Consider the following 14,007-nt stretch of genomic DNA (forward strand, 5'->3'; position numbering starts at 1 on the left):
ACACAAAAAAACCCTCCAAAAAATGAAAAAAAAAAAAAACTAGACCTAAACCCTGCCTTCAAGAAGCTTACATTCATATGGGAAAGACCAGCAGATCTTGGTTAATGAAGCACCTCTAGTTAAAAGGATAGAAAAGTAGGTATCAAGACTATTTAGATAAACGTGTAAGAGGATTGAGGGGTCTGGGAAGAGGAGGAGGGATGAATTAGGGATTGCCTCCTGGAGGAGGTGAGGTTTTGGAATGGTCTTGCCAGAAGGGAGGGATGTGGTTTAAGGGGGGAGGGAAAGACCTGATACTCAAGAGGGTTGAGGCAGGAAGAGGCTGGGATGAGGAGTAGCATGACCGATTGACAAGAGCGTGACCTGGGAGTCAGAGGACCCGGGTTCTAATCCTGACCACCACGCTGTCTGCTGTGTGAGCTTGGGCAAGTCACTTGACTTCTCTGGGCCTCAGTTAGCTCATCTGTAAATGGGGATTCACTGTCTGTTCTCCCTCCTACTTAGATGGTGAGCCCAGGGTGGGACAGGGACCCAGTCCGCCCTGATGATCTTGTATTCATTCATTCCATCGCATTTATTGAGCGCATACTGTGTGCAGAGCACCGTACTGAGCACTTGGAGAGTACAATACGGCAACAGATAGGGACAATTCTTCCCTTGACACATAGTAGAGGCTTAACAAATACCACAATTAGTATTAACTGTTTTGAGGGCCTGCTGTGGGCCGGAGAGAGGTGTTGGGGCAGGAGAAGGGGTTGCTGTGGGCTCAGGAAGGTCTGCCGGTGGAGGGAGGGAAAATTCTTGCATTCCGAATCCTGGGCAGCAGCTGACTCTCTTGGGGATCAAGGTGCTTGAATTACGTTCCCTTTCTTTCCTGGAGATAATAATGATAATAATGTTGGTATTTGTTAAGCGCTAACTATGTGCCGAGCACTGTTCTAAGCGCTGGGGTAGACACGGGGGAATCGGGTTGTCCCACGTGGGGCTCACGGTCTTAATCCCCATTTTACAGATGAGGTCACTGAGGCACAGAGAAGTTAAGTGACTTGCCCACAGTCACACAGATGACAAGTGGCAGAGCTGGGATTCGAACTCATGACCTCTGACTCCAAAGCCAAAAGGAGATGGAGGAAAGGGACTCAGAGGGCAAAATGGGAATGCTGGAAACTCACTGTGAGGATCCCGGCTGGGGAACTGTGGGAAGGGGGTCCCCCGGTCCGAGGGAGGTTCCGGGGCCACGTGGAACCCGAGTCTGTCCCTCTCACGCAAAGGGTCTCGGGGGCGAAGTGATGGACAGAGCCTGCTCTGTGTCCCTGCTCTGAGCCACGAGTCTGGGGAGACCATTCATTAGATCATTCATTTAATTGTATTTATTGAGCGCTTACTGCCCGCAGGGCACTGTACTGAGCACTTGGGAGACTACACTCTAATGAGGTGTACATCCCCTGGATTCTATTTATCGTGATAATGTTGTCCTGTTTCTCTTTCGTTCTGTTTCCCTCTGCCGTCTGTCTCCCCCGATTGGACTGTGAGCCCGTCACTGGGCAGGGATGGTCTCTCTCTGTTGCCAAAACTGTCCATTCCAAGAGCTTAGTACAGTGCTCTGCACATAGTCAGCGCTCAATAAATACTATTGAATGAATGAATAAACGGACACATTCCCCGCCCACAGTGAGCTTCCCGGCTAGAGCGGGAGGCGGACATTAATAGAAATAAACAAATGACAGACATGGGTATAAGTGCCACGGGGCTGGGAAGGGGGGATGAATAAAGGGAGCAAGACAGAGTGATGCGGAAGGGAGCGGGAGAAGAGGAAAGGAGGATCGAGGGAAGGCCTCTTGGAGGAGATGGGCCTTCAATAAGGCTTTGAAGTCGGGGAGAGTCATTGTCTTTAGAGTCCAGCGGTTTGTCTGACCCAGTTCTGGATTCTCGGCCCGAGGGCAGGGTCGGGTGGGGTGTGTGCTCGCTTCACGAAGGTGGGAGAGAGTCCTGTGGTTCTGGGGAGAGGTGGGCGTAGGGGCACCGGAGGCTTACTTACCTCACGAGTGTTATGGAGACAGCTGGGCGGGGTGGGCTAGCCCATGCCCCTTGGCCTTTTACGAGGGTGGCTTTGGTCTGGGTGTGGGGATTTTATTTGCGGAGAGTTGGGAAACCCCTTTGGTAGGATCTAAATCCATTCTCTCTGGTGAGGAATGTAGGCCGGCGGCGTGACAGAGGGTTTCACAAGTCTTCCTCTCTGTTTCGACTTCGGAAAATCCTTCTCTTTGTGGAAGGATCTACTTAGGATGCTAAAACCACAGCTTCAAAACCCAAAGTATGTCGCCTCTCTGGGGGTCGGGGAAGAGGCTAGGATTTCTCTAGGTGGGGTGGGAGAGGCCGAGTGGATGGAGAACCCCCGGTTGGTCATTCATGCATTCAACCGTGTTTATTGAGTGCTTACTGCGTGCAGAGCTCTGTACTAAGCGTTTGGGAGAGGACAGTAAAACGGTAAACAGACTTGCCTCAGTTCCCTCATCTGTAAAAATGGGGATTGAGACCGTGAGCCCCACGTGGGACGGGGACTGCGTCCAACCCGATTTGCTCGTATCCACCCCAGCGCTCAGTACGGCGCCTGGCACATGGTATCCGCTTAACAGATACTATAATTATCGTTAAGGGGAAGGGAGAACAAGTATTCCAACCCCATTTTACAGACTAGGCAACTGAGGCACAGAGAAGTCGAGTTAAATGCCGAGGTCACACGGCAGGCAAATAGCAGAGCGGAGAATTGAATCCAGATCCCTTGACTCTCAGCCCCGGATGCTTTCCGCTAGGCTACACTGCTTCAATCCGTCAGGGTCTGATGATCTTCAATCTGTCAGAGCCTGATGATCTTCAATCTGTCAGAGCCTGCTGATCTTCTCTAAAACGCAGGTTACTACAGTGCTTGGCACATAGTAAGCGCTTAACAGACGCCATCATCATTATTATTAAGGTGCTCCCAAGTGTCCTGGTCCAAACGGAGTGAGCAGGGGCTGCCAGGAGCTCAGGTGCGGGTGCGTGGAGGGATGGTGGACCAGAAGCAGCGTGACATAGTGGATAGAGCAGGGGCCTGGGATTCAGAGGGTCATGGGTTCTAATCCTGTCTCCGCCACGTCTGCTGGCAGGTCACTTCCCTGCTCTACACCTCAGTTACCTCATCTGTAGAAAGGGGGGTTGAGACCGTGAGCCCCCCATGGGACAGCCCCTCTAGACTCTAAGCTCGTTGTGGGCAGGGACCGTGTCTGTTCATTGTTGTATTATGCTCTCCCAAGCGTCTAGTACAGTAAGTGCTCAATAAATACGATTGGATGAATGAATGACAGGGGTTGTGTCCAGCTCAATTTGCTTATATAATAATAACAATTGTATTTGTTAAGAGTTTACTAAGTGCCAGGCACTGTTCTAAGAGCCGGGGTAGATATGAGGTTATCAGATTGTCCCACGTGAGGGTCACAGTCTTAATCCCCATTTTACAGATGAGGTAACTGAGGTCCAGATAAGTGACTTGACCAAAGTCACACAGCTGACAAGTGGCGGAGGCGGGAATAGAACTCACAACTTCCGACTCGCAAGCCCGTGCTTTTTCCACTAAGCCACGCTGCTTCTCTATATCTACCCCAGTGCTTAGTACAGTGCCTGGCACATAGTAAGTGCTTAATAATTATGATCATTAAGCAGTGTGGCTTAGTGGAAAGAGCACGGACTTGGGAGTCAGAGGTCATGAGTTCTAATCCCGACTCCGCCACTTGTCAGCCGGTTGACTTTGGGCAATTCGCTTAACTTCTCTGTGCCTCAGTTGCCTCATCTGTAAAATGGGCATTAAGACTTAAATCATCGTAATTTTTATGTAAATGGGGATATAGCCCCACGTGGGACAACCTGATTACCTTGTATCTACCCCAGCACTTAGAACAATGCTCGGCACATAGTAAGCGCTTAACAGACACTATTATTATTATCATTATTATCATTATTATTATGGAGACCACGGACTGGGGGTGAGCATCCCATGAGGATGCCGGAGGATGCTGTTACCCCGAGGCCAGGGAAGGTCACCGTCTCCGCAGCTGCTAGCGGGTCGTGGAGCTTTCCCTCCCCGCTGCAGGAATAATGATACGTTTCCACGCTCCTTCGTTCCGCCGGGCCGCGCTTCTGGTTGTCTCGGGCACCGTGTCGGACAGGTTGACTTTCGTTGATCGCCTGGGCGTTGCTTGGATGACGTTCCCGAGCGTCTGCGGAGGGGAGGATATTTGGGTTGCGACACAGATCTCTGCTCAGGGAGCTTCTTCGGCTTAACAGCAGGTCGACTTGGTGTTTCTCACGTTGCTGGGCCGGCGGGACTTATTCCTTTGTTAATAATGATAATAATACTAATAAGAGCACCCCATGACATTTATGTATATGTCTGTAATTTATTTATTTGGATATAAATATCTATTTATTTTAACATCTGTCTCCCCCTCTAGACTGTGAGCTCGCTGTGGGCAGGGAATGTGTCTATTGTTCTATTGTATTCTCCCAACTGCTTAGTACAGTGCTTTACACATGGGAAGTGCTCAATAAATACGATTAAATGAATGAATAATAGTAATAATAATAATTGTTTAAGTGTTCACCAAATACCATCGATTGACTGGAATTTAAGTGCTTAATTTGTGCCAAGCTCTGGGCAAGATCCAAGATAATAAAGCGGCATACAATCCCTGTCCCACTTGGGGGTCACAACCTAAGGGGGAGGGAGAACACCTATTGAACTCTCTTTGGTTAGATGACAAAACCAAGGCAAGGGGAAGTTAAAAGACTTGTTCAAGGTCACAGAGCGGGCCGGTGGCGGAGCCGGGATTAGAACCCAGGTATCCTGACTCCCGGTCCTGATTAGGCTCCGAAAGAACCAGGCCTCGGTGCCAACTCTGCTGGGTGATGTTGAGCAAGACACTTAACCTTTCTGTGCTTCGGTCCTTGAGCAAGTCACCCTCAGGGCGCCTCAGTTTCCTCATCTTCAAATTGGGATTAAGCCACCCGCTCTCTCTCCTCAGATGGTCAGCCCCATGTGGGACTGCGACTGGATCTGATCTGACTCTCTTCTGTAGATTATCTATTTAAATTAATATCTGTCTCCCTCTGTAGGCTGTAAGCTCATTTTGCATGTACTTATTGAGCACTCACTTTGTGTAGAGCACTGTACTGAGCTCTTGGGAGAGCACAATACAGCAGAGTTGGAGGACATGTTCCCTGCCCACAGTGAGCTCACAGTCTAGAGAAGCAGCGTGGCTTAGTGGGAAGAGCACGGGCTTGGGAGTCAGAAGTCGGGAGTTCTAAACCCGGCTCCGCCACTTGTCAGCTGTGTGACTTTGGGCAAGTCGCTTCGCTTCTCTGTGCCTCAGTTCCCTTATCTGTAAAATGGGGATTAAGACTGTGAGCCCCAGGCGGGACAGCCTGATTACCTCATATCTACCCCAGCGCTTAGAACAGTGCTAGGCACATAGTAAGTGCTTTACAAATACCATCAATAGTATTATTATTATCAGATGGGGAGACAGACATTAGTATAAATGAATCATTTGTAGATATGTACAAAATTCTCTCCCGAGCACTTACTACAGCGCTCTGCAAACCGTAAGTGCTCAGCAAATACGATGGATTGTATCGGTCCCACTATCTGGATGTAGGAAGCGCCTATTAAATGCCATAATCGTTATCAATAATTATTCTGAAAATATCAGCTTTTGCATTTCTAGTTTACGTTCCTGCTGAGATCTGCCTTAAAAAAAAGACCTTCCCAAAACTCCAATAAGACCCTCGTCTCCTAAGGCATTTCCAATGCCGGAAGAGTCGTCGCTCTAAATTCTATGGCGGAATTATGAAATGAATGTAAACTAGTTGTGGCCACAATGATAAACTTGGCAATTATGTGCCTTCGGAATGGAAATTGTCGTCATAAAGTAGTTAGACTTGCTGAATCGGTTTGAATGGCAGTTTGGAAAAAGGTCTATTTTTCCCTGTTTCCCCCCAAGATAGAGCAGGTATAACCTCTGAGGGGTCCGTGACCAAATTCCTTGATTTCCTACCACAACACAGGTCTCCAGAGGAATGGCAACTTCATTTTTCCTAAACGAGTGACATCAAAAAATGTCTCCGGCATAGTAATGCTAATAACTGTGGTATTTGTTGAGCTCTTAATATATGTCGAACACTGTATTAAGCCTTAGGGTAGATACAGGATAATTTGTCTGACACAGTCCCTGTCTCAAACAGGGCTCACAGAGCATGGGGGAGAGAGAACAGGGATTTAATCCCCATTTTACTGATGAGGAAACTGAGGCCTGGGGAAGTTAAGTGACTTTCCCAAAGTCAACCAGTAGGCAAGTGGCAGAGCCGGGATCAGAAGTCAGGTCCCTTGACTCCCAGGCCCGAACTCTTTCCACTAGGCCAGGCTGCTTCCAGTTGGCATTTGGCGGGAAGCAGACTCAACTCCAGTGCAGAGAAACAGTATGACTTAGTGGTTAGAGCACGGGCCTGGGAATCAGAAGGATCTAGGTTCTAATCCCAGCTCTGCCACTTTGCTGTGTGATCTGGGGCATGCCACTTCACTTCTCTGTGCCTCAGTTCCCTCATGTGTAAAATGGTTATAAAGACTGTGATCCCCATGTGGGACAGGGTCTGCGTCCCACCCGATTTGCACGTATCCACCCCAGTGCTGGGCACAGAGTAAGTGCTTAACGAATACCACAGTTATTATTAGAACGGAGCCAGGAGGCCTGTCCCACCCCGTCTCCCCCGGGCCAGCTTCTAGGGCCATCATCCCAGGCCGGCGAGCCTGGTTTCTAGTGGTCCTGTTAGCACTAGGGCAGTGGTGGTAGGGGCCGGGACAGGGTGGGATCCCGGGCTGGATGAGAGCGGAGTTTGGCTGGACTGATCTTCAGAGGGTGACCCCCACTCCCCGCCCCTGCCCCTTCTTGGAACGCTCCTAGAGCCGAAGACATTTTGAGGCCAGTCCACTGGTAGCGGAAGTGGGGAGAAGGTTAAACAGAGGCAGGCGCCACGGTTACAAGAAGACCGTGACTTCTGTGGTTTCTCTTTATCTCCTTCCCCGCCCCCCGACCCACAAGATTCTTGGATGATGCAGGATGGTTTTCCAAAGCCCATCAGATTGTTGAATCACGTGATGGGGGCAAAGGAAAGCAGGATGCAGCGTGGCCTAGTGGATAGAGCCTTGTAGTCGGGGGACCTGAGTTCTAATCCTGTCTCCGCTACTTGTCTGCTGGGGGACCTCGGGCGGGTGATTTGACTTCTCTAGACCTCAGTTACCTCATCTGTGAAAAAGAAGTTGAGACCGTGAGCCCCACATTAGACAGCCCCTCTAGACTGTAAGCTCGCCGTGGGCAGGAAATGTGTCTGATTATTGTTGTATCGTACTCTTCCAAGTGCTCAGTTCAGTGCTCTTCACACGGTAAGCGCTCAATAAATACGACTGAATGAGTGAACGAAAGCCCCGGAGAACGGCTTCGTGTTCTCGGATGCGGGTCCGTGCCTTCCGGGATCCCGCGGCGGGGGTTTGGACAAATTGGAGGGAGTTTCGGCGGCGAGCTGTAAAGGCGATTAAATGCTGGCGGGGAGGGGCAGAGAGGAGATTAAAAGAATGAGATGCGCCTCATAGCCAAGCACTCCCTGCTGAGGGTAGGGTGCGGGGGGAAGAACCATGAAGCGATGATGACAGGTATAAATGTCAAGGAAGGAAGAGGGGCTGGTTAATACTACCCACCCAGCTGACTGGAACCGCCCGGAGAAAAGTCATGAAAAGGGATTTCGAGCGGTACATAAAGGGACCGAGGAAACCGGGGCAGCGACGGTCAGAGCCTCTCAACTTGCAGAACGTCACGGGGGCCTTGACTGAGGCTACGGCCACAGCGGTGACCTCTGAACTCCGAGCCAAGCAGCCCCAAACTCGGCTCTTCCAGCAACAGTGCCTCATTCCTCTTGTGTCTGTCACTGACCTGTCGTTTATGCCTCATCCCTCTTGCTTATTTAGCATTGTGCCTGTCATTTCTATTAGGTTTATGTTTTTCTTGCTTCATCCTTATCGTAGATACGTCACCTGTTCTCTCTCCCTCTCCTTTTTCAAATTGTTTTTTGTGATATTTGTTAAGCGTTAAGCGCTTACTGTGTGCCAGGCACTTAGTAAGTGCTGGATTAAATACAAGCTGATCAAGTTGGACACAGTCCATGCCCCACATGGCGCTCACAGGTCTTAATCCCCGTTTTACTGATGATTTTGTGCTCCTGAGGTCCTGGAGCCCTTCCTAATTCTGATCCTTAGACTTCTTTTTCCCCTTGGGCTCAGTGCAGTGCTGTGCACAAAATAGGTGCTCCATAAATCCCATTTCTACTACGACCACGAAAAGTACAAACAGGAGCAAAAGACACATTGCGTTCCCACGGAGAACTTCCACTCTAATAGGAGACCAGACAGAAGACCGAATCTTGATATCGTCTCTTCAGAGGGCTCCGTTTTTTACCCCAAACCCTCTCGTTCCTTCGGTCTGCTGCCTACGAGAGTCGGACATGACAGGTCTGAATTTGAGAGCTTAAGGCCGGATGCCCCGTCATTATTCGATTAGATGAATGGTCCCTCCGGTCCAGGATTCCGTCTCCATGACAACAGGATGCTCGGAGGAACCGTGTGATTACCGCCCTCCTGGACGCCCATCCTCAAGGTGAGGGAAAGACCAGCCAACGTCTAAAGCCATGTTTGAAAGCCTGTGCTTTTTTGAGTGGCCACGAAGCTCCCCCAGGAGTCCGGGCGCCCAGGGAAAGATGTGCTCCTGTGAAGGTCAGAGGTCAGTGACCTCGTCCCGGTTCCAGGTACTACTCGGCTGGAGTAGGTTATCTCTAAATAGCAGGGTTTTGTCGTCACTCCGGGCTCCGGGAAACCACTGGGTTGGGGTTGAAAGACCAGCCTTGAAAAGGAGTCCTTCCCACCACCATCCCTATCGATTTTACTGGTGCTTGGAGTGGGGGGGGCGGCTGGGAGCCTCACTTTTGACTACCCTTCTTATCTCTGAGTTTACCCTGGGTGTGTGACCTGCAGGTGGGAACGTACTTCAGCTGCTCCAACTCCTTGTGGAACAAAGAGGCCCAGACCTCAGCCTAGGTGAGCCTGAAAAGTTCTTTGTTTGCCAAGCTGGTGGGGCAGCAGGGGATTTTGTTTGCCAGACCCAGGAGAGGCAAAGTGTATTGACAGCTCACCCCTATGTGAATTTTACTTGTCGAGGCGACTTCCTAGAAGAAAGGATAACTTCAAAACCGGGACCTCCAGGGTCTCACGGCACTGGTGGGGTTTGCTGGGGAGGTGGAGGAGGAGGCTGCTTAGGACACACGGCTTCCTCCTGTGCGGAGTCACTGAGCCTGGTGGGAGTGGGTTTGTGGGTGGGTTGTTGGGGAGAGATTTTACTCGGCACCACCGGCCCCGAGCCCGAAGTAGAGAGAGGATTTGTGGTCTAACTTCTCCCTGCCCGCTGGCTCCTGAACTACCCCCCAGCCCAGCCCGAAGTCTTTTCTGACAGATCCCTGAGTGATTCGATGACATGAGCTTAGTGCAGATGCCCAAATGATGTGTGTTCATGTCAGTGTCTTTTTACTCATTCATTCAATCGTATTTATTGAGCGCTTGCTGTGTGCAGAGCACTGTACTAAGCGCTTGGAAAGTGCAATTCAGCAACAAAGACAATCCCTGCCCGCAACGAATTTCCCAAACGAGGGGATGGAAACACAAAACGGAGTTGTGGAGACATAGCACATGGGCCTCTCTCCTCCTCCTCCTCCTCCTCTGAGGTAGGTAAGGAAAACCTGCTTTTCCTGCCCCCCGCCAACCAGCCGGCCCCCTTTCTCTGCGGTGGCTTCGTGCACCGCCCTGGAACGGGAGCCATCTACAGGGCAAAAAAATTAAAAAAATAAATAAAATCTTAAAGACAAAAGCGATGGAGAAAACGCCGCCCGAAGGGCAGTGCCTCAGTGGCTGGGCACATCGAGGATTTCTTCAGCTGAAGGAGCTGTGGGTCGCGGGTGAGGTGGGATAGGGACCCCCAGGAACTAGGATGCAGCATGGTTCCATGGAAAATTGGCTCATTTCGCCCTTTGAAACACTAACTGGGTTTAATCCTTCAATACTACCACTATCCCGACTCTGTCCCTTGTCAACTGTGTGACTGTGGGCAAGTCGCTTCACTTCTCTGTGCCTCAGTTCCCTCATCTGTAAAATGGGGATGAAGATTGTGAGCCTCACATGGAACAACCTCATTCCCCTGTATCTACCTCAGCGCTTAGAACAGTGCTCTGCACGTAGTAAGCGCTTAGCAAATACCAACATTATTATCACTACTACTAATTAGGGTACTTGTTAAGTGCTTTCTATTGCAAAGCACAGTTCTAAGTGCTGGGGTAGATATTAGGTGGACACAGTCCCTGTCCCACACGGGGCTCACAGACTCAATCCCTGTTTTACAGATGAGGGAACTGAGGCACAGAGAAGTGAAGAGACTTGTCCAAGGTCACACAGCAGAAAAGTGGCAGAGCTAGGATTAGAACCCAGGTTTCCCCGACTCCCAGACCCGGGCTCCATCCAATAGGACATGCTGCTTCCCTGGATGTCTTTCCGTGACTCCGGCTGAGCCGTCAGAGAAACAGCGTGGCTCAGTGGAAAGAGCACCGGCTTAGGGGTCAGAGGTCATGGATTCTAATCCCAGCTCCGCCACTCGTCAGCCATGTGACTTTGGGCAAGTCACTTCACTTCTCTGTGCCTCAGTTACCTCATCTGTAAAATGGGGATTAAGACTGTGAGCCCCACACGCGGCAACCTGATCACCTTTTATCCCCCCAAGCGCTTAACAAATGCCATCATTATTATTATTAAATTCATGGGGGTGCCCACGATTCTTCACCACCATCTGTTTTGCCGAGACCGATGGTGTGAGTTGTTTTCTATTCCGACCACTCTGGGACCTCTGCTCCCTTGCAAGTGAGAGCAGTGTAGTCAAGGCCGTTTGCATGCGCAAGAGAAGAAAAGATGGTGCGCGGCAGAAAGACGGAGAGAATGATTTGAGCTGCCATTTGGCTGCAGACAGAAAAATCAATATCGTACTGCTCTGCGTGCGGGTATAGGCGGGTGCCTAAATAAAATACCCCCGTCCTCTTTCCAGGCAGAATCACTTAGCATATTTCCAGAATAGGGGGAGGGAGAAAATTCAATGCCCCTCAAGCTAGCCGGGTTTTTGCAAATTACAACTGAGGGAGGGGAGAGGAGGGGAGTTGTCTGATTTTGAAGGTGTAGCCTCCAGCTAGAGACTTAAACATACTGCAGATTTTCATAGATGGGTTTTTTTTTTAATAGCTTTCTCCACTTTTGCCTCAGAAGTCTAATCTTTGTGTCTCCATTCCTGCGGAATTTTTGCAATTTTCCTCGGGGCTATTTGCAACAGCTCTCTTCAGCCATTCTCTTCATTGCCGGCACTTAGTACCTCGTGCTTAATACCCCAGGTGCTTACTTCCCCAGATGCTTAGTACCCCAGGTGCTTAGCCCACAACTAACGAAATGTAAGCTTTCCACCTCACTTCTCTTGAACCCAGGTATGCATAGGTAAAAAAGGCTTTGTCTGAATGCAGGTTGTCCCAGCCTCCAATTTGAAAGTTGTCATCGCCCCAACGCTATCAGTCTATCCGGCACTCTGAATCCAGCTCCAAAGAAGGGCTTGTTTCGCAGCGTGGCCTAGTGGGTAGAGCACGGGCCTAGGGCCGGAAGGACCTGGGTTAATAATAATAATAATAATGTTGGTATTTGTTAAGCGCTTACTATGTGCAGAGCACTGTTCTAAGCGCTGGGGTAGACACAGGGGAATCGGGTTGTCCCACATGGGGCTCACAGTCTTCATCCCCATTTTACAGATGAGGTAACTGAGGCACAGAGAAGTGAAGTGACTTGCCCACAGTCACACAGCTGACAAGTGGCAGAGCTGGGATTCGAACTCATGACCTCTGACTCCAAAGCCCGTGCTCTTTCCACTGAGCCACGCCTCTCCTCGTTCTACTCTTGCTTTTGCCTCTTGTGTGCTGGGTGACCTTGGGTGCGTCACTTGACTTTTCTGTGCCTCAGTTACCTCATCTGTACAATGGGGATGAAGACTCTCCCCCGATTAGACTGTAAGCCCTTCAATGGGCAGGGATTGTCTCTATCTGTTGCCGAATTGTACATTCCAAGCGCTCAGTACAGTGCTCTGCACAGAGTAAGCGCTCAATAAATACTATTGAATGAATGAATGAACTCTGAGCCCCAAGTGAGACAACCTGATTAACTTGTATCTACCCCAGCACTTAGAATGGTGCTTGGCCCATAGTAAGGTGCTTAACAAATCCCATTTTTTTAAAAAGCAGCCCTACCAGCTGCCCAGGTCCAGTGGAGTCACGGGTTTGGGCAGAGGGCTTGGCTGGAGTAGGTTATCTCTAAAAAGCAGGGTTTTGTCATCACTCCATGCTCTGGGAAACCGTGGGGTTGTGGTAGAAAGCCCAACCTTAAAAAGGAGTCCTTACCACCACCCCTATCCATTTTACTGGTGTTTAGAGTGGAGGGATGGCTGGGAGCCTCACATTTGACTACTGTTTTAATCTCTGAGTTTATCCTGGGTGTGACTTCTCTCTGTCCTGCCTTGGAGGTCCCGGCAGGTGGGAACAATAATAATAATTATTATTATTGTTATAATCTTGTATCTCCCCCAGCGCTTAGAACAATGCTCGGTACATAGTAAGCACTTAACAAATGCCATCATTATTATTATTATTATTATTGTTAAGGGTTTGATGTGCTAGATACAACGTGCCATGTTTGGATTGGAGCTATGTCAGACAGGAGGTCAATAGAATCCAGGATCACGGGATCCATCTGGAGTCCCCTAGAATGGGGGAACGGCTTCTGTCTCCAGGTTGCTTGACTTTGAGGCCCCTCTGGGGTTAAGGCCTAGGAGAAGTGGGGGGGAATCAGGTTTGCTGCTGCTCAGATATGGGGGACAGGGAGTGGGTGGGTTGCACTGTCCCTCACTGCACCACTGTCTTCTTTCTTTTAATGGTATCTTTTAAGCATCGACTTTGCGTCAAGCACTGTTCTAAGTGCTGGGGTGGATACAAGCTATCAGGTTGGACCCGGTCCCTGACCCACATGGGACGCCCAGTCTAAATAGGATGCAGAAGGCATCGAATCCCCATTTTGCAGTTGAGGTAACTGAGGCACAGAGAAGTGAAGCGTCTTGCTCCAGGTCACGCAGCAGGCAAGCGGTGGAGCTGGAATTAGAACCCGGGTTCTCTTGCTCCTAGGCTTGTGCTTTATCCACTAGGCCATTCTGTCCTCTACTCTTCAATGCCCCTCACTGTTGTCCAGTGCTTAGAACAGTGCTTGGCACATAGTAAGTGCTTAACAAATACCATCATTATTATTATTCACTGGCCCTCGGTGTCTCTCTGGACCGAGACTGGCGGCTTAGAGAAGCAGCGGGGCCTAATGGGAAAAGCACAGGCTTGGAAGTCAGAAGGTTCTACTCTTGCTTTCAGCTCTTGTGTGCTGTGTGACCTTGGGCAAGTCACATCTTCTCTGGGCCTCAGTTACCTCATCTGTAAAATGGGGTTGCAGACTGCGAGCCCCAAGTGGGACCACCTGATTACCTTGTGTCTACCCCAGTGCTTAGAACAGTGCTTGGCACATTGTAAGCGCTTAACAAATACCGACATTATTATTATTATTATTATTGTTCTGTGCCTCAGTTCCCTCATCTGTAAACTAGGGATGAAGACTGTGAGCCCCAAGTGGGACAACCTGATGAACTTGTATCTACCCCAGCGCTTAGAATGGTGCCCGACACATAGTAAGCACTAAACAAACACCGTCATTATTAAATACTATAAAAAAGAAAAAAAGACCGCCTGACATCTCTCTGAATCTCTTTTTCC

The 14,007-nt window shown here is 49.8% G+C and overlaps 1 protein-coding gene across 7 annotated transcripts in view; it reads left to right on the plus strand.

Moving 5' to 3' along the window:
* LYPD6B (LY6/PLAUR domain containing 6B) overlaps positions 1-14,007 on the plus strand; it is a 66,095-nt gene that overhangs the window by 27,716 nt on the left and 24,372 nt on the right. For 2 of the 7 annotated variants that reach the window (XM_029071531.2, XM_029071528.2), the window contains exons 2-3: positions 8,640-8,735; positions 9,110-9,172. The exons of 4 other annotated variants lie outside the window; for them this stretch is intronic. In XM_029071531.2, coding sequence (XP_028927364.1) covers positions 8,644-8,735; positions 9,110-9,172 — 155 coding nt within the window. In that variant the 5' untranslated portion in view covers positions 8,640-8,643. The remainder of the gene's footprint in view (positions 1-8,639; positions 8,736-9,109; positions 9,173-14,007) is intronic. One more of the 7 variants, XM_029071537.2, reaches the window with a different exon arrangement.

This window comes from Ornithorhynchus anatinus, chromosome 9 (genome assembly GCF_004115215.2).
Source record: "Ornithorhynchus anatinus isolate Pmale09 chromosome 9, mOrnAna1.pri.v4, whole genome shotgun sequence".
Lineage (NCBI taxonomy): Eukaryota > Metazoa > Chordata > Mammalia > Monotremata > Ornithorhynchidae > Ornithorhynchus > Ornithorhynchus anatinus.